The 21,166-nt window shown below is 33.6% G+C and overlaps 1 protein-coding gene across 1 annotated transcript; it reads right to left on the bottom strand.

Moving 5' to 3' along the window:
* Positions 1 to 18,937: 18,937 nt before the first annotated feature.
* Positions 18,938 to 20,916, bottom strand: LOC139864132 (uncharacterized). The gene is made up of 3 exons (XM_071852720.1): positions 19,987 to 20,916; positions 19,324 to 19,695; positions 18,938 to 18,970 (listed from the first exon to the last, which is right to left on the bottom strand). Exons 1-3 carry the CDS (start codon positions 20,914 to 20,916, stop codon positions 18,938 to 18,940), a joined length of 1,335 nt encoding a protein of 444 aa, XP_071708821.1.
* Between the last annotated feature and the right edge of the window lie 250 nt (positions 20,917 to 21,166).

The raw sequence follows: 21,166 nt of genomic DNA, 5'->3' as shown, positions 1-21,166 counted from the left end.
AATATTCTCCGGATTCTCAATTGTGAGGTCGGGTTCAAAAAATGGATTATCGAAAATTTGAACTGGAGTACTTGGTCGACTGGATGACGATTCTAAAGAAAAATTAACGGCGGTAATATTAGCTAGATGTCTTGATCTAGTTACAGGTGGTGAACGTACAAAAGGTGGTGAACGTCTTGCTCGGTGCATTCACTGAATATCCTATTAGTTTTTTAAAAGGAAAGAAAAATTATATAAGTTATCCAATTAATAAACTTTTCTGATTTTGCCCACGTTTCGAATAGCCAAAAGATGCAGCAGAGGGGCAGGATTCGTTTGGTCTCAATATAATTGAGGACTGTTTGGCTCCAATAACCCGGTCCACGTACAAATCCAACTATTACTACGAACCAAAAATTTTTGATGTCTATCAATTTAACCACTTAAAATAAATTTTCGTAATTTTAAGAAATTTAGATAAGAAGTAGAATAAAAATCTATGTCCTAAAAATTAGAATGGCGAGAAATAAGAAAGAAAAAGAGCGCGTCGAAAAAGAAAAGAATTGAAAAATAAAAGGCGTCGAAAAATAAGAAAGAAAAAGAAAATGACTATAAAACTTTAAAACACTCGACTAACCCAACCTTATTACTATCACTAACTTAAAATTAAAATTGCAAATTGAGATTACTAATTGGAGTGATAATTGATACATAGGTAAAAGGCGTCGAAAAATAAAAATAAGAAAGTAGCGCGTCTAAACTTAAAAAGGAACTAAAAACTAAAAATTAAAAGTTGCGTCTAAAAATATTAAAGCTTACAAGTAAAACTATATCCCAATTGACAATAACTTAAAAAGGAACTAAAACTTAAAAAGGCGTCGCAAAATTCTAAAGCACTTAGATCTTAGTCTAAAGAAAAAGCACTTAAGGGATTTTACGGCAAAGCCTAAAAATCTAAAAACAAAAATAACTATGGCAAAAACTATATTTAAAACTAATTATGAGCGAAAAATACAAAAATTATGCTAAAATGAAAAAAAGGAACAAATTATAAAAATATACTAAAAGTTGCAAAAATTACAATTTTTATAAAAATATTATTTTTATATTATTTATTTTATAAAACTATTAATTTTATAAACTAATTAAACTAATTAAAATTAAAAATACAAAATAATAAATAAACTAAACTAAATTAATTAAAATAATTAAACCTAATTAGGGTTAAATTTAAATAATAAATATAAAAACCCGTAATTAATGCGATATTAGGGTTCTGTGTACCCGTGTCAGAGTGTCTCTGCTACTTGCAGTGCCACATACTAGCAAAGCCCACGAGTCACGGGAAATGAAAATTCAGATGACAGCTGGTTTCGACAAGTTTCGGTTTTTTATTTATTTATATATATATATTTTTTATTTTTCTGTTTTAATATTTATATAAAATATTTATATAATTTAAATAAAAACTTATATTTAAAAACTAAAATAAAAATAGAATACTTTATAATTTTATAAATAAGAATCTAAAAAAATAGATTTATATATATATATATATATATATATATATATATATATATATATATATATATATATATATATATATATATATATATATATATATATATATATTTATATTTAGCGTTGCGCTTCCGGCTTTTAAGCTAGATTTTAAGTTCCCCGGCAGCGGCGCCAAAAATACTTGATGTCAAAGCTAAGGGGTATAAAATACTATTAAATTTTACAAGGAAATACTAATAAATACGATACAATTTTATACAAGATATTTATTTATTTATAGAATGGATATACTTAAACCTTGCTACAACACTTATAGGCAGTGTACCTAATCGTACAGTAGTGTAGTTTTTAGTAAGTCCGGTTCGTTCCACAGGGAAAAAAAATCTTTAAACAAAGCTTAACGCTATATTAGTTTTATTTTATAAAAATACAAATATATATATAAGTAATATTATTATTATAAAGGGGGGTTTTTACCGTTTAATGACCGGTTTGTCGATTTTTAAAACTTTAGTCGCAGTTAAAACCTAATGTAAAATATTAAAAATAAATACAAGACTTAATTTAAAGCGTAAAGTAAATAACGATAAAATAAAATTGCGATAATTAAAAGTACCATAATTAAAAGTGCAATTAAATACAATAACAATAAATAAAAGTACGATAATTAGAAGTGCAATTAAATATAAAATAAAGGAAATTAAATATGAAATAAAAGAATTATTCTTATTTAAACTTCCGTAATCATGATGTTTGACGTGTTGATTTTAGTTTTATGCCCATGGGTTAATTGTTCTTTGTCCTGGATTATTTAATATGTCCATACGGATTTATCCATAATAGTCCATCAGTCATAAATATAAAGAGCGAAAGCCTTCGTCAAATTATTCTTATTCCCGAAGTCAAATATTCTAACTAATTGGGGATTCGAATTGTAACAAGGTTTTAATACTTTGTTTAATGAATACACCAGGTTATCGACTGCGTGTAAACCAAGGTTTTACTACTTTGTTAACAATTACACCAATTACCCTTGAATGTAATTCACCCCTGTTTCAACAAGTCTATTAACTATTAATCCAGTTCTGTGTCCGGTTAAATGAATAATTATTGATATTTATAGATATCCCGCCCACCGTACCCAGTCAAGCGTATGTGGTTATATATAAATACGTCGAATTATAAGTTTGTATATTAAATTAACAAGGTATTGTTTAGTTAATATAAAACCCATTAATAGCCCATAGTCTAATTTCCACAAGTGTCGTTCTTTTATCCAAACCCCAATTATGGTACAAAGGCCAATTACCCAATTTTAATAATTAGCCCAACATCATGATTACTTCGGCTTAAATAAGCATAATAATAACTTAGCTACGAGACATTAATGAAAATAATATAAACATAACTTACAATGATTAAAAATAGCGTAGCGTTACACGGACAGAATTTCGACTTACACCCTTACAACATTCGCTAACATACCCTTATTATTAGGATTTAAAATTAAAATTAAAATATAAATATAAATTATATATATATATATATATATATATATATATATATATATATATATATATATATATATATATATATATAATTACGTATATATTGAGAGAGATATATATTATATGATATTTAAAATGATCAAACTGCGTTACCTTTTATAAGGATTTGAGTCCAGGGAAGCTCCGCGACTCGCGTAATTTTTGCACTGCAAACTCCGCAACTCGCGGAGTTCGTTTTTCCAGCTCACACTAATTTGGAACCTTTCTTGCCGACGATTTTTAAATATATTATAATATATATATATTAATTTTAAGAATTAATTATATATTATATTATATTAATGTGCATAGTTGACTTGTAATTTTTAGTCCGTTGCGTCGAGCGTTGAGAGTTGGCTCAGGTCCCGGTTCTGGATTTTCGAACGTCCTTGCGTACAATTTAATATCTTGTACTTTGCGTTTTGAATCTTGTACTCTTGTAATTTTGAGACGTTTCTCATTAATAATTGGAACCTTTTTATTGTATTTTGTACTTTTGAGCTTTTTGATCGTTTGCATCTTCAATTCGTCGAATCTGTCTTTTGTCTTCACCTTTTATTATTTAAACGAATATCACTTGTAAATAGAACAATTGCAACTAAAATCTTGTCTTTCTTGAGGAATAATGCTATGAAATATATGTTCGTTTTTAGCATTATCAATAAGTTTTTATATAACTAATATTTATTTGGTAAGATAATAATAAAAAGTTGTATCTTTATATAATAATAATAATGATAAAAATAATGTTAATAATGATAATACTAATAATTATAATAATAATGATAATATTAATTTTAATAAAAATAATGATACTTATGACAATAAAAATAATAATGATAAAAACATTAATAATAATTATACTTTTAATAATAATAATAATAAAAATAATAATAATAATAATAATAATAATAATAATAATAATAATAATAATAATAACAACAATAATAAAAATAATAAAAATAATAATAATAATAATAATAATAATAATAATAATAATAATAATAATAATAATAATAATAATAATAATAATAATAATAATAATAATAATAATAAGTTTAATAAAAATGATAATTTTATATATAATGATAATTTTACTAATAATGATAACTTTAATAAAAATGATAGTTTTTAATAAACATGATAATTTTATTTAATCATGACTTAATTGTATTTGTATTCATCCTTACTCATAAACGTACTTATAATTATACTCCTCGGTAGTAATTACCTTAACTATATTCATGATCACAACTCTAATCGTTTTTATCTTAACATTCGTAATCCTAATTATATTAGTATTAATGATATTAATAATATAATAATTATGATATCAAGATTAGTATTAGTATAATAATAACAATAATACTAATAATAATAACAATAAAAAAAAATGCTACCTCAATGAAACGAGCTTTAAAAAAATTAAACGCCCTTGCCCGGGCTCGAACCCGCGACCTCACGCTAACCCGAAAACTAACCTAACCAATCGATCAATCTATTTTTTTGAATTAATTCGTAACCCAATCCTATATAACCCGTTTTCTGTATAACATCTTCTTCATTAAACCATTAATCGACAAAAAGCCAAACGTAAAATATAACAGCTAATTGTCGGACCAGAAACAGGAAGGAACTAGTACGCACGCAGCAGTTACAATAGGAGCCCGTGAATCAATTTGTTTCGGGTTGGATCTTTGAAGCCCACTTAAATACATGCAGTTAAATCGAAGCCCATAACTAAAGCCCAATTGGCCTGAGTCATAAAGAGTTGTAAAGTTCGCTGTTATCCTAATCGAGTAGCTGCCCTACCATTTAACAAGTGGGTCTGGGAATAGAAACATATCGTATCAATCATCATCTTTATCGTTCTTAACCTAAACAGGATATAACGGTGTGCAGCAGCAATAGTATAACATAATAACATCACTAATTTACTTCGCTCTTTATCTCATCATTAACGTTATCAACCTCACTTCCCTTTTCCTGTTTCGCGTTTAATTCCCAACAGAAAGAAAAGAAAAGAAATAAAAAATAAAAAAAATCGCAAGCAACAGTGATGGGTTAATAGTGGCATACGATGGTGATTAAATGGGTGGTTCCTGGCTTGTTCACAGTAGCATAAAGGTGGTGTTGGGGTGCGTTTTGGTGGTGACAGTTGTATGGTTGTAGTTGATTTAAGTAGATGGTTAACGGGTCGAATAAGAAGTATAAATGGGTAGTAGTTGCAGTCTACAGCTCACGGTGGTTGTGGGTTTTTACAGCGGTTATATACAGAAAAGAGGAGCGAGAGTGAGAGGCATAGAGAGTGGTTTAAAGGTGCTCGTCAAAAAGAAAGGAACACGAAGAAAAAAGAAGAAAATGCAGCAGTCACCTCACAATGGGTGTTACTCGAACAAAATGGAAAAAGAAGGGTGGTTTGGTGGCGTAAGGAAACAAGAAGAAAAATAATAATAGCCGTAAAAGAAAAACAAAAAAAAATAAGGAAGGTGGTTGTACGGTGGAAGATGGCGGTTGATGGCAGTAGTCTAGTGGTGGTGGTGGTCGAGTGAAAGAGAGATGGTGGCTCATGGTGTCTTGTTGGTTTGGGTTCTCACGACAACAACTAGTAGGTAAGGGTGATCAAATAGAAGTAGAAAGAAAATTGAAGATGGTGAGAATGGTTGATCACAAAAATTTCTATGGTTTGTGTATTTGTGAGGGATGGATGTATATAAAGATTCATTTGATACAGAAAGCAAAAAGCAAATAGTAACATAATTTAAGAAACATGCAGAATCACTCTTACTATACTGCCGACAGTTTATCCCGGATGGCTATATCGTGTCCATTGCTAAACAGTTAACGTATAAAAGTGTTCCTAAAAATCCCAAATTTTTAGATTAAATATATTTAATTATTTCACTCATTAACTGTTTGAAACCTGATAAAAAAGGTTCGATAATTATTTATTTTCTGTTCCAATTAGTATGTACGAAGTACTAAAATTTAAACTAAAAAGGTAAAAATATTTTTTGTCAAGTCTAAAATCTTCGTAATTGATTTACAGTCCAACTTTTATTTTAAATCTTCATGAACTCGTTTTAGATCTATATGGACACTAACGAAATGTCAACCGAGTTTTACAACCGTCGACTAAATCTACCCGAAATCATTCATTTTCAATATACACTTTCTATATATATATATATATATATATATATATATATATATATATATATATATATATATATATATATATATCCAATCTTAATTAACAAATTTTATTAAGTAAAGAAATATATTAATTATATCTTTTTAAACAAATAAATATAGTATTATATATTTACAAGTAATATTTATATATAAATATAAATGTATATATTTATTTATTTACAAACAGTTGTTCGTGAATCGTCGAGAACGGTCGAAGGGTAATTGAATATATGAAACAATTCAAAATTTCTGAGACTCGATATTACAGACTTTGCTTATCGTGTCGAAATCATATAAAGATTAAGTTTAAATTTGGTCGAAAATTTCCGGGTCGTCACAAAGATAGATCTATTGGGCCCAACAAACCCCATCCGTTGTAGCGGATACTTTAGTACTTCGAGTTTTATATCATGTTCGAAGGATGTCCCGGAATGATGGGGATATTCTTATATGCATCTTGTTAATGTCGGTTACCAGGTGTTCAATCCATATGAATGATTTTTGTCTCTATGCATGAGACGTATATTTATGAGAAATGAAATATGAAATCTTGTGGTCTATTAAAATGATGAAATAATTATTTATGATAAACTAATGAACTCACCAACCTTTTGGTTGACACTTGAAAGCATGTTTATTCTCAGGTATGAAAGAAATCTTCCGCTGTGTATTTGCTCATATTAGAGATATTACTTGGAGTCATTCATAGCATATTTCAAAAGACGTTGAATTCGAGTCGTTGAGTTCATCAAGATTATTACTAAGTCAATTATAGTTGGAAATACTATGAAATGGTATGCATGCCGTCAACTTTTGGTGTAAAGAAAGTTTGTCTTTTAAAAATGAATGCAATGTTTGTAAAATGTATCATATAGAGGTCAAGTACCTCGCGATGTAACCTGTAACAACCCGACTTTTTCCGTTTACTATCGTTAGTTGTCTGTTAAGTATTTAACGGTGGTTACTTAGACTTGTGTGTTTAATTAAATTAAATACATACTTAATAGACAGATGTTTGAATTAATATGTTATATTAATTTACGATTTATTTCGGATAGCGAAAGAACTAGAAAACGTTACGATTAAGTTTATTGTCTAGAAGACTTTTCAGTTTACGGAACTCTGAAAAACGACACAATAATTATTTTCAATAATTATTGACTTTAAGAAAATTATTTTTAATTTATTATTTATTTAATGAATTAAACTCGGTGATTGTGTTTCAACGACTAGTTAAAGTTCCAGAGACCCGGTACGGTTAACGGCACTCGAAATGAACCACGCGCGTACAAATAAGTAAGCAAAACGAGCCCAGGAACACCCCTAGTGGGCCATTCGGCCGAAACCCCCCATGGAACCCCTTAATGGACTAGTTTGGTTATTTGGGTCATTAGCTTATTATTTAAAAGGCCCTAACTATATATATTTAGCAAGTAACTAGAAACCCTCATTCCCCTTATTTGTGCTAGTCGACTTTTTGGCTCTCCCCTTGTCCCTTTGGCCGTCGACATCCACACCACCACCACCATCATCAAACTTCAAAATTAGATAAATTTTTGTGCATCAAAGTTGCTCGTTACATCATTCTACATCTAGTATTGTGCATTGATTGTGCTAGAAAGGTATAATTGTAAACCCTAATTTCATTAATTCAGTTTTTTGATCAATTACATGGTGTAATAGAATCTAGTGCTCAATTAATGGTGTCTAGTATTGCTAATTGTTGATTGATTGCGAAATTAATGTTGTATGATTGAAAAACGAATTTGTTTATTGATGATCAGATTAAATTGATATGAGATCTGACTTTGTAATATGTTTAATTAGAAAGATATCAAAAAGTTATTAATTTTAGACTCCGATTTTGCGTGATTGCGTTATCGTATGCTCAAGATATGCGTAATCGAAGTTTACGTTAGGGTTTGCATGAAATCCGAATTTTCTGAGTTGCATGCTATGTTTTTTAGCTTATGAAAGTTGTGCTAATGTATTCCTTGTGAAAATTTATGCAATTTAGACTAAAGATTTGCGTTAAAAGGTTATGTAATGCTTCCGATATGATTAAACGAAGTTTTGGTTCGTAAAGTATGCTGAATCTGTTTTTAAGTTAACATAAAAATTGTTAGAATGAACTAGGAATTGTTTTAGACTTTTAGCTTCTTTAATATGTTACTTTAGATGTTCTTTGATATGTTTCATTTGTATGCGAACTTAATAGAACGTGATTTGCCATGAGATAAATGCTCGTCTAAATGATATGTCTGATTGATGGTCAAAAACTGATGAGTATTTAATATTTTGCAAATCTGTACGAATTGGCTAAATCAATGCTTCTGATTATTTTATCACTTAAATATTGTGATGTATTGAGATGACACCAATTGGCCGTTCATTAAAATCTATTTTCTATATTTTATGAAAAATGTTTAAAAACTGACGCGCGAGCAGAATTTTCTGTAATGAACCTGAACTTGAGCCTTTCTGATATTGGACTTTTATTTATCGTATGAGGCCCTGTCCAGACTTTTTGGAATCAATTTTAAGTCTAGTTAAGATCTGGAGTTGATCATAATTTTATGAATTATGTGCTATGCGCTATGAGTGTATTTCTTTACGACGTATGATTTTCGAAGGTTTACTTTAGGATGTGAAAAATGCGATTTACTAAATTACGAGCGATAACATGTTATATGACTTAAGTATGATTCGTTGACTATGTTTGCATGACTTACTGAGATGTTTGAATTTAGTTGACCTATTTGACCGAGTTGACTTTTGGTTTGACTTTGGTTGACTTTCGTTGACTTGCTTGAATTAGTTGACTTTTACATGTTTGTTGAGTCAGTCTGAGCACTAGGACTTTACGTACACTATGAGTTGATTAAGTTTGACCTATTAGTGTATACTTAAGATGATTTACTTATTTAGGTTGCGTTGTTCAGTCGAGAGTGTTCGACTACAGTACAGTTTGCTAAGATCTTTACGAGTGCTTTTGCTAAGGTGAGTCTACAGTCCCTACTACGTTTTTACAGGGATGAGATGCATGCTTTTTACAAATGTTTTATGTGTTTGGCACAAGTAACTTACTAAGATTATACATATGAGTTCAGATCAAAAATCCCTTAGCTTGATTATATTAGTTACTTTGTAAGCTCGACTTATAGGGATGGTACCGTTAGGTTTGACAAACCTCACCGCAACGTTAAACATAAAATGTCCCGTTCATATTGATTATAAACGTTCCATATTAATTGATTTCGTTGCGAGGTTTTGACCTCTATATGAGACATTTTTCAAAGACTGCATTCGTTTTTAAAACAAACCATAACCTTTATTTTATCGACAAGGTTAACAAGACACCACTTAGATTATCCAGAAATGATAATCTAAAAAATATCACACTTACACACTACCAATACATATTGGTTTACAAATATTAATATGTTACAACAAAATAAATCTCGAATGCAGTTTTAAACAATATTATACAAGCATGCTGACACCAAATCTGTCCATATAATAGCATGCAACAGCGGAAGCTCTTAATAATCACCTGAGAATAAACATGCTTTAAACGTCAACAAAAATGTTGGTGAGTTATAGTTTTAACCTATATTTATTAAATTGTAATAATAGACCAGATTTCATATTTCAATAAACATCTCATACATAGAGATAAAAATAATTCATATGATGAACACCTGGTAACCGACCTTAACAAGATGCATATAGAATATCCCCTATCATTCCGGGACTCCCTTCGGACATGATGAATTCGAAGTACTATAGCATCCGGTACTTTGGATGGGGCTCGTTGGGCTCAATAGATCTATCTTTAGGATTCGCGTCAATTAGGGTGTCTGTTCCCTAATTCTTAGATTACCAGACTAAAAAGGGGCATATTCGGTTTAATAATCCAGCCATTGAATGTAGTTTCATTTACTTGTGTCTATTTTGTAAAACATTTATAAAACTGCATGTATTCTCATTCCAAAATATTAGATTTTAAAAGTGGAACTATAACTCACTTTCACAGATTTTTACTTCGTCGGGAAGTAAGACTTAGCCACTGGTCGATTCACGAACCTATAACAAATATGTACATATATATCAAAGTATGTTCAAAATATATTTACAATATTTTTAATACGTTTTGCTGTTTTAAGTTTATTAAGTCAGCTGTCCTCGTTAGTAACCTACAACTAGTTGTCCACAGTTAGATGTACAGAAAATAAAGCAATATATATTATCTTGAATCAATCCACGACCTCGTGTATACAAGCCTCAGGCTAGATCACAACTCAAAGTATATATAATATTTTAGAATCAACCTCAACCCTGTATAGCTAACTCCAACATTACTGCATATAGAGTGTCTATGGTTGTTCCGAAATATATATATAGATGGGTCGATATGATATGTCAAAACATTGTATTCGTGTCTATGGTATCCCAAGATTACATAATATATTAGAATACATGTATAATACAATATGACTTAGCTAGGATATGATTAATATAGATTTGTTACCAATTTTCACGTAGCTACAACAAGAAAAAATTATCCAATCTTGTTTTACCCATAACTTCTTCGTTTTAAATCCGTTTTGAGTGTTTCAAGTTGCTATGGTTTCATATTGAACTTAAGTTTATGAATATAAATAGAAAAAGTATAAGTTTTTAGTCAGAAATACAGGTTACAAGTCGTTTTTGTAAAGGTAGTCATTTCAGTCGAAAGAACGACGTCTAGATGACCATTTTGGAAAACATACTTCCACTTTGAGTTTAACCATGATTTTTGGATATAGTTTCATGTTCATAAAAAAAATCATTTTCCCAGAAGAATAACTTTTAAATCAAAGTTTATCATAGTTTTTTAATTAACTAACCCAAAACAGCCCGCGGTGTTACTACGACGGCGTATATCCGGTTTTACGGTGTTTTTCGTGTTTTCAGGTTTTAAATCATTAAGTTAGCATATCATATAGATATAGAACATGTGTTTAGTTGATTTTAAAAGTCAAGTTAGAAGGATTAACTTTATTTTCAAATAAATTTAGAATTAACTAAACTATGTTCTAGTGATTACAAGTTTAAATCTTCGAATAAGATAGTTTTATATGTATGAATCGAATGATGTTATGAACATCATTACTACCTTAATTTTAGTAGATAAACCTAGTGGAAATGAGAAAAATAGAACTAGCTTCAAAGGATCCTTGGATGGCTTGAAAGTTCTTGAAGCAGAATTATGACATGAAAACAAGTTCAAGTAAGATTTCCACTCGAAATAAGATTGTTATAGTTATAGAAATTGAATTAAAGTTTGAATATGAGTATTACCTTGTATTAGAAAGATATCTTACTATAAATAAGAAAGATTTCTTGAGGTTGAATGATCACTTTACAAGATTGGAAGTAAGCTAGCAAACTTGGAAGTATTCTTGATTTTATGAAACTAGAACTTATAGAATTTATGAAGAACACTTAGAACTTGAAGATAGAACTTGAGAGAGATAAATTAGATGAAGAAAATTGATGAATGAAAGTGTTTGTAGGTGTTTTTGGTCGTTGGTATATGGATTAGATATAAAGGATGTGTAATTTTGTTTACTTGTAAATAAGTCATGAATGATTACTAATATTTTTGTAACTTTATGAGATATTTCATGCTAGTTGCCAAATGATGGTTCCCACATGTGTTATGTGACTCACAAGTGCTGCTAAGAGCTAATCATTAGAGTGTATATACCAATAGTAAATACATTTAGAAGCTGGGTATTGTACGAGTACGAATACGAGTGCGTACGAGTAGAATTGTTGATGAAAATGAATGATGATGTAATTGTAAGCATTTTTGTTACGTATAAGTACTTTGATAATTGTCTTGAACTCTTTCAAAAGTGTATGAATACATATTAAAACACTGCATGTATATACATTTTAACTGAGTCGTTAAGTCATCGTTAGTCGTTACATGTAAGTGTTGTTTTGAAACCTTTAGGTTAACGATCTTGTTAAATGTTGTTAACCCATTGTTTATTATATCTAAAGAGATGTTAAATTTTTACATTATCATAATATTATGATGTATTATTATATCTTAATATGATATATACACAATTAAATGTCGTTACAACGATAATCGTTCCATATATGCCTCGTTTCGAAATCCTTAAGTTAGTAGTCTTGTTTTTACATATATAGTTCATTTTTAATATACTTAATGATATGTTTACTTATAATAATACTATGTTAACTATATATATATCCATATATATGACATCATATAGTTTTTACAAGTTTTAGCGTTCGTGAATCACCGGTCAACTTGGGTGGTCAATTGTCTATATGAAACCTATTTCAATTAATCAAGTCTTAACAAGTTTGATTGCTTAACATTTTGGAAACACTTAATCATGTAAATAACAATTTCATTTAATATAAATAAACATGGAAAAGTTCGGGTCACTACAGTACCTACCCGTTAAATAAATTTCGTCCCGAAATTTTAAGCAGTTGGAGGTGTTGACGTATCTTCTGGAAATAAGTGCGGGTATTTCTTCTTCATCTGATCTTCTTGTTCCCAGGTAAACTCAGGTCCTCTATGAGCATTCCATCGAACTTTAACAATTGGTATCTTGTTTTGCTTAAGTCTTTTAACCTCACGGTCCATTATTTCGACGGGTTCTTCGATGAATTGAAGTTTTTTGTTGATTTGGATTTTGTCAGTGAGATCTTCTTTAGCAAAACATTTCTTCAAATTCGAGACGTGGAATGTGTTATGTACAGCCATGAGTTGTTGAGGTAACTCAAGTCGGTAAGCTACTGGTCTGACACGATCAATAATCTTGAATGGTCCAATATACCTTGGATTTAATTTCCCTCTTTTACCAAATCAAACAACGCCTTTCCAAGGTGCAACTTTAAGCATGACCATCTCTCCAATTTTAAATTCTATATCTTTTCTTTTAATGTCAGCGTAGCTCTTTTATCGACTTTGGGCGGTTTTCAACCGTTGTTGAATTTGGATGATCTTCTCGGTAGTTTCTTGTATTATCTCCGGACCGTAATCTGTCTATCCCCCACTTCACTCCAACAAATTGGAGACCTGCACTTTCTACCATAAAGTGCTTCAAACGGTGCCATCTCAATGCTTGAATAGTAGTTGTTGTTGTAGAAAAATTCTGCTAACGGTAGATGTTGATCCTAACTGTTTTCGAAATCAATAACACATGCTCGTAGCATGTCTTCGAGTGTTTGTATCGTCCTTTCACTCTGCCCATTAGTTTGTGGATGATAGGCAGTACTCATGTCTAGACGAGTTCCTAATGCTTGCTGTAATGTCTGCCAGAATCTTGAAATAAATCTTCCATCCCTATTAGAGATAATAGAGATTGGTATTCCATGTCTGGAGATGACTTCCTTCAAATACAGTCGTGCTAACTTCTCCATCTTGTCATCTTCTCTTATTGGCAGGAAGTGTGCTGATTTGGTGAGACGATCAACTATTACCCAAATAGAATCAAAACCACTTGCAGTCCTTGGCAATTTAGTGATGAAATCCATGGTAATGTTTTCCCATTTCCATTTCGGGATTTCGGGTTGTTGAAGTAGACCTGATGGTTTCTGATGCTCAGCTTTAACCTTAGAACACGTCAAACATTCTCCTATATATTTAGCAACATCGGCTTTCATACCCGGCCACCAAAAATGTTTCTTGAGATCCTTGTACATCTTCCCCGTTCCAGGATGTATTGAGTATCTGGTTTTATGAGCTTCTCTAAGTACCATTTCTCTCATATCTTCAAATTTTGGTACCCAAATTCTTTCAACCCTATACCGGGTTCCATCTTCCCGAATATTAAGATGCTTCTCCCCTTTGGGTATTTCATTCTTTAAATTTCCTTCTTTTAAAACTCCTTGTTGCGCCTCCTTTATTTGCGTAGTAAGGTTATTGTGAATCATTATATTCATAGCTTTTACTCGAATGGGTTCTCTGTCCTTTTTGCTCAAGGCGTCGGCTACCACATTTTCCTTCCCCGAGTGGTAACGAATCTCAAAGTCGTAATCATTCAACAATTCAATCCACCTGCGCTGCCTCATGTTCAGTTGTTTCTGATTAAATATGTGTTGAAGACTTTTGTGGTCGGTATATATAATACTTTTGACCCCATATAAGTAGTGCCTCCAAGTCTTTAATGCAAAAACAACCGCGCCTAATTTCAAATCATGCGTCGTATAATTCTGCTCGTGAATCTTCAATTGTGTAGACGCATAAGCAATTACTTTCTTTCGTTGCATTAATACACAACCGAGATCTTGCTTTGAGGCGTCACAATATATCACAAAATCATCATTCCCTTCAGGTAATGACAATATAGGCACCGTAGTTAACTTTTTCTTTAACAATTGAAATGCTTTTTCTTGTTTATCTTTCCCTTCAAATTTCTTCCCTTTATGCGTTAATGCAGTCAAGGGTTTTGCTATTCTGGAAAAGTCTTGGATGAACCTTCTGTTGTAACTAGCCAATCTTAAAAATTGGCGTATATGCTTCGGAGTTTTCGGGGTTTCCCACTTTTCAACGGTTTCAATCATTGTTGGATCCACCTGAATACCTTCTTTGTTCACTTTATGATCGAGAAATTGAACTTCTTCCAACTAAAATGCACACTTTGAAAACTTAGCGTACAGTTTTTCCTTCCTTAACAACTCTAGCACTTTTCTCAAATGTTCTTCATGCTCTTGGTCATTCTTTGAGTAAATAAGTATGTCATCGATGAAAACAATGACAAACTTGTCAATGTATAGTCCACACACTCGGTTCATGAGGTTCATGAACACAGCTGGTGCGTTGGTCAACCCAAACAGCATAACCATAAACTCGTAATGACCGTAACGTGTCCTAAAAGCAGTCTATGGAATATCATCCTCCTTCACCCGCATTTGATGATACCCAGAATGTAAATCAATCTTCAAATAAACCGATGAGCCTTATAGCTGATCAAATAAGTTGTCGATTCTCAGTAGTGGGTAGCGGTTCTTGATGGTAAGTTTTTTCAACTCTCGGTAGTCGATACACAACCTAAATGTACCATCCTTCTTCTTGACAAACAAAATAGGAGCTCCCCATGGTGATGTACTTGGTCGAATGAAACCACGCTCTAAAAGTTCTTGTAACAGACTTTGTTATTCTTTCATTTCGCTGGGTGCGAGTCTGTATGGAGCACGAGCTATTGGTACAGCTCCTGGTATAAGATCTATTTGAAATTCAACGGATCGATGTGGGGGTAATCCCGGTAATTCTTTTGGAAATACATCGGGAAATTCTTTTGCGACGGGAACATCACTGATGTTCTTTTCTTCAGGTTTAACTTCCTTGATGTGTGCTAGAATGAAGTTGATCAAGCATATTTTCACGGGGTCAAGGTGAACCTACACTTGAGTACATAAAAGGGGTTTAAGGACTAACAATATTCGAACCTCCGACGCTTAGTCGTGGATAACCCACATCGGTATCGTTTCGATGCTGACAGGGTGGCTAATTTGAGAGTCCACCAACAACCTAGCATACGAGGTTGAGTGGCCCAAAGACATGAAGGTTTTATAGTTCAATACATACCTGAAAGTCCTTAGAGATCGTAAGAAGCTTTGTTCGTACGATGGAGATTTGTATGATGTAGTTTACGTATGAGTAAATAAGTGAACGTATATGTTTTTAGGGTTTATGAGCTATGTATTTATAGGCTCATGAATTAGGGTTTCGATAGAATCTTTTCTCTAATTAAATGCAATCTCATCCTTAACTAACTTTCGTTATTTAAGGAAGAGAATCCTACTTGATTATACCGTACTTTCTTCTAGAATGTACCGGACCCCTGTGCAAGTATACGAAACTCGCATCAGATGGTATAGGCGCATAGGGTGCGACTATACCCATGTCATAGTCCGTATATGGCAGTTTAGGGCTTTAGATGCGCATCCGCACGACCTTGCGGATATGCGTATCATTAAGTCCCCCCAGTTCGATGTTATATACAATAAAATATAGTGTATGACGTCGAACTAGCAAGGAAAAAAAGTATACACAATGAACCTTAACAACATCTTTAAACCAGATAAGCATGCTTAATAGCGCCGATATAAATCTTTCGTTGGATTTCAAATATAACCGGACAGATGAGAAGTTAAAATATATATATTTGCGTAACCGGATACTGTATTAGCATTAAATGCAATGTATGCGTGCAGTCACCAACATGTCTTTTCGACTGCAATTCCTGCACCCGAGGTGACAACTATCAATGTTTACCGAAAAGGTAATGATTGTAATTATGCAACTGCCTGTTGATGATAACGTGCACTGGACCTCTTAAAAAGGTAATTAACTTGAGATTGATACATGTGTACGGATGTCATTATACCCGCGTCGCCTTTTAACTCTCAAATTTTCTCTATAAATAGCCTTTTGGCTTTTTCTCGTCTCACAATCTTTTTCCTTTTCAAGACAATCTTCCTTATTCATCTTCTCCGAAAATACTCAAAAAAGGTATATCTTATACTTTTACGCTTTTACATAATGTAACCCTAGCCATAAATTTTTCTAACTCGTTGTTTTGACTATTGTCGCTGCAGATGAAGTTGGAATCGTACACGCCAAACCTGACCGTCGACTCTGGTAACCCGTCAAGTTCACTAGCCAGCCGGTCAGATTCGCTACCGTCATTGTACCATACGCCTGGTTCAAAAGGGTTGTGTAACCAAAAAAGGTTTCCCGACGAAGGTATGAATTTCATCCGACGACCGTTCAGTTTACTTGTGACGTTATGATATTTATACACCATGTTTATTGTTTTTGCAGGTCCAAGCAGTTCAGATCATCCATCAAATCGTGTGTGCCCCAACCCGGAAGATTTTTCTCAACTAATTCCGAATATCGATAAACTTCTGAAGGTTTCTCTACCCACATTTGCCCAACAGTTTTCTTTCCTACAATCGTGCGCCCCTCAGTCATTGATTCAGAAGCTTTCTTCACTTTCTCCCACCGAGGAACTATACATGGACACGCAAAGAACATTGTTCAATTTTGCAAAAGATCTCAACCGCTTGCAGCTTAAATCTACTGCGCCTGTGCATCCACCTCAGCCATCTCCCACAGAGACTACACTACAACAGGAAAATGCCAAACTCACTGCTCAACTTGCGGTTGCTGTAACTGCGCATAAGCAAGCAAAGGAGCGAATTAATGTGATGATGTTCAAGAGGCATCAGGAGGAAGATCAGCACATGGCTGAGAAGGCATTCATGGAGTCTGAGATTGCGGCTCTTTCTGCAAAGCTTAAAGAGACAGAGAGCCATGTCGTGTTTTTGAACGAGAGCTTTAGCGACTGGATTTCAGCACAGGAGTCCTGGGGTGAAAAACACGGTGTTATAAAAGCGCAATACGACATTCTCTGTCAGGGCATTCCGACAATTGTCCAACACGCTCTCGATTGCAAAGCGGTCGAGCAACGTTTTGGTGCAGCGATGGTCGCTGCTCGTGCCTATGAGCGGACCTTGTTTTGGAATGTCATTTTCTGAGAGATGTGCGTACCTCCAGTAATTCCCCCCAATATTGCTGAGTTACTTGTTGATAGAGCCAAAGAAAAGTGTGATGAAGCTTGTTCCCAACTCCAACATATTTCAATCCCCCGTCTCGAAGTTCTTGTCAATGACCCTAGCATCTCTTCTCAGGAGGTAATTTCTGACAAACTCGACTGAGTTTGTTAAGCTACCTTGGTTGGTTACTTTTTACCATCCATGGTGGCTTATTTTTCGCCAGCGAGGGATGGGCCTTGCAGTCTCGGAGGTTTCGCATCCCTATAATATATTTTCTTTTTATGTTTACAGCGGAGTATGCGTCTGATCACTGCGTGCGAGGATGGTATACTCTCCTTAGTGTAGGGCAAACGTTCTCGCCAATTGCCACCCTTTTTTTTTATTAGCTTATAGCGTTTATTGACATATATTAGGTCAAATTTTGGGGTTTGTCGCGTTTTTATGCTAAGTGGTTGATTTTAATATTCTCCAACTGTAATATGCTATATTCTAATTGAATATAATTTTGATGACTTTTTTGGTTAAGGTGCATTTATTGTGTTTTTACGAAATCAAAATGGCGGTTATAATGATTTGTTACAATATGATGCATTCAATAACTCATATGTAGGATAAATGTCATGATTTCATGACGGGAGCGACCGTTCAATCATTTCATGATCTTTTTATTCTTGCGTCAACAGTCCAATGTTGTACGCAAAAGTAAGCAAACCAATGCTTATAAGTTTATACTCAAGACTTTTATAAAAAAATTTATAAGTATGTACGCGTATACAATCCAATGCAAATTACCCGTACTATAGACAAACCAATGTCTATACTCAAGAGTCTTCCGGCCAAGCCAATGTCTAGGTTATTTAAACAAGTAACCATACTTGTAATTTATAGTCTAGACTGTGCAAGTCTCCGTCTTGCGCGGTGTACAAGCTTTTGAAACAAACCAATGTTTTACTACTGTCACCATTAAAAATAGTATTAGTAACCAAACTAAACTATGCCACTTGAGACTCGGAGTTTGTCCCTGTGCAGCTTAAGCGGCATGCAATCAACAAATGTAAAAAATACACAAGTTATTGGCTTAAATTGCATAATTCAATTTATTTCAAACATGTCTTTTGGCCAGCACTTAGCTGTCATGTTTACAATGGAAAATGAATAATTCACATAATAAAAACTTTAAACAGTTATGTGGGGTGATCAGTCCCTCTGCAGTTTTTCATATGTAGCACCGTTTTAGTGTCTGAGCATGCCAAGTGCGCTTTATTGCTCTTCCATCCAAACTTGCTAGTCGATACGCCCCTGTATCGCTTACGCCAATAACCTTGTAAGGTCCTTCCCACTTAGGTCCTAGCTTACCCGTATCCTCTGCCCTGCTTGCTTTGTTGTTTCACCACACCAGATCATCCAATTGGAAAGATAATGGTTGGACGCGCTTATTATAGTAGCTTGCAATTCTTTGTTTGTTGATTGCTTCTTTTATTGCCGCCATTTCTCTGAGTTCTTCAACTAAGTTTAGATTTTCATGCAGTTCTTCGCTGTTGCTACTTTCATCGAAGGATGTTATGCGCATGGTTGGCACATTTATTTCGGCGGGTATTACAGCCTCGGACCCGTACACCAAACTAAAGGGTGTTTCATTAGTTGCGCCCTTCGGAGTTGTGCGGTGAGCCCACAAAACGTTAGACAGTTCGTCTATCCAACCACTTCGACACAATCCCAGCCTTGCTTTAATTCCTAAAACAATATCCCGATTCGTAACCTCACACTGACCATTGACCTGAGGGTGTGTGACTGATGTAAACGGTTGTTTTATATTCAACTCCTTGCACCAGTCACTAAATGGATTTCCCTCAAACTGTGTACCATTGTCGCTTACTATTTCATTTGGTATTCTAAACCGACAGTCCACATACAAAATTTCGAATTTGCTTGCCCGAAATTGTTTTTAGCGGTTTGGCCTCTACCCATTTCGTGAAATAATCAATGGCCACTACCAGAAATTTTATGCCCCCTGGTCCTGCGGGGAATGGCCCCACTATGTCGATTGCCCATTTACAAAATGGCCATGGAGACGCGACCGGTATCATAGGATCGGAGCCTTGCTTACCGATGCATGAAGTTGACACGATTGACACTTGCGTATTACCTCTGCAGCATCTCTGTACATTGACGGCCAGTAATATCCGAGCCGCATTATTTTGGACGCAACTGTTTTGTGTCCCGAATGCAGAGCGCACATTCCTTCATGTACTTCCCGTATGATTGACTCCGCTTGAGTTGGATTGAGACACCGCAAATGAGGCCCCAGAAAAGACTTTCTGTATAGGACTTCCTTGTCTAACAGATACATTGGTGCTTTCATCTTAATCTTTCTTGATTCACTTGAATCCATAGGCAACGTACCTTTGGTTAGAAATTCTATTATTGGTGTCATCCAACTCCGCTCTTCTTCTTCAACCGGAGCCGAAACACTGTCTTCTTCAATAGATTTTACTTTAACTTCCTCAACCCAAATTTCTTTCTTAAAATGACTGAATATCAATGTGGCTAACTTGCTTAGGGCATCCACCTTTTTATTCAGCGTCCTCGAAACCTGAGTTATCTGGAATAAATCGAAGTCAACTGCTAACTCTTGCACTAGCTTTAAGTATTTTTGCATCGACTCGTCGTGTGCTTTAAATATTCCATTAAATTGGTTTGCAACCAACTGCGAATCAACATATACTGATAGTTCTTTAACCTCCAGATATTTTGCTACCCGCATCACAGATAACAATGCTTCATATTCAGCTTCATTATTTGTGATAGGGAAGCTTAATCGCAGTGCGAATGTATACTCTTCCCCTTCTGGAATTTTTAGGACTATTCCTGCTCCTGCGCCTTCTGGACCATAAGCCCCATCTGTGTGCAATTCCCACAGCTGTTCGGGCGGAGGTGGTATTTCTTTTGACTCATGTGAGACTTCGATATCTCCGGCTGTTTCAGCCAGGTAATCTGCTAGGACTTGTCCTTTTACCGCACTTCGTGGTGAGAAACTTATTTCATGCTCTCCCAATTCAATAGCCCATTTGGCCATGCGACCAGAATTTTCTGGTTTATATAGCACCTGCTCAACAAGTATCGGTGAATGTAAATTTGCTAGAACTTATCAAGCAATTTTGTGTTTATTGACAACAAATAGTTGTTTGTCATACCTGCTTTATCGGATGATCTGTTAGGAGCCTTGTTGGGTGACTTGGAAATATCTCCGCAAGCGCCTAGCCATATGCACGAGTGCATAAACCAGTTTTTCGATTGCAGATTAATTTAATTTGCTCCCTGTCAAA

Source organism: Rutidosis leptorrhynchoides, chromosome 8, assembly GCF_046630445.1.
Source record: "Rutidosis leptorrhynchoides isolate AG116_Rl617_1_P2 chromosome 8, CSIRO_AGI_Rlap_v1, whole genome shotgun sequence".
Taxonomy (NCBI): domain Eukaryota; kingdom Viridiplantae; phylum Streptophyta; class Magnoliopsida; order Asterales; family Asteraceae; genus Rutidosis; species Rutidosis leptorrhynchoides.
Note: the sequence above shows the minus strand (reverse complement) of the source record. Positions and strands in the feature narration are given on the sequence as shown.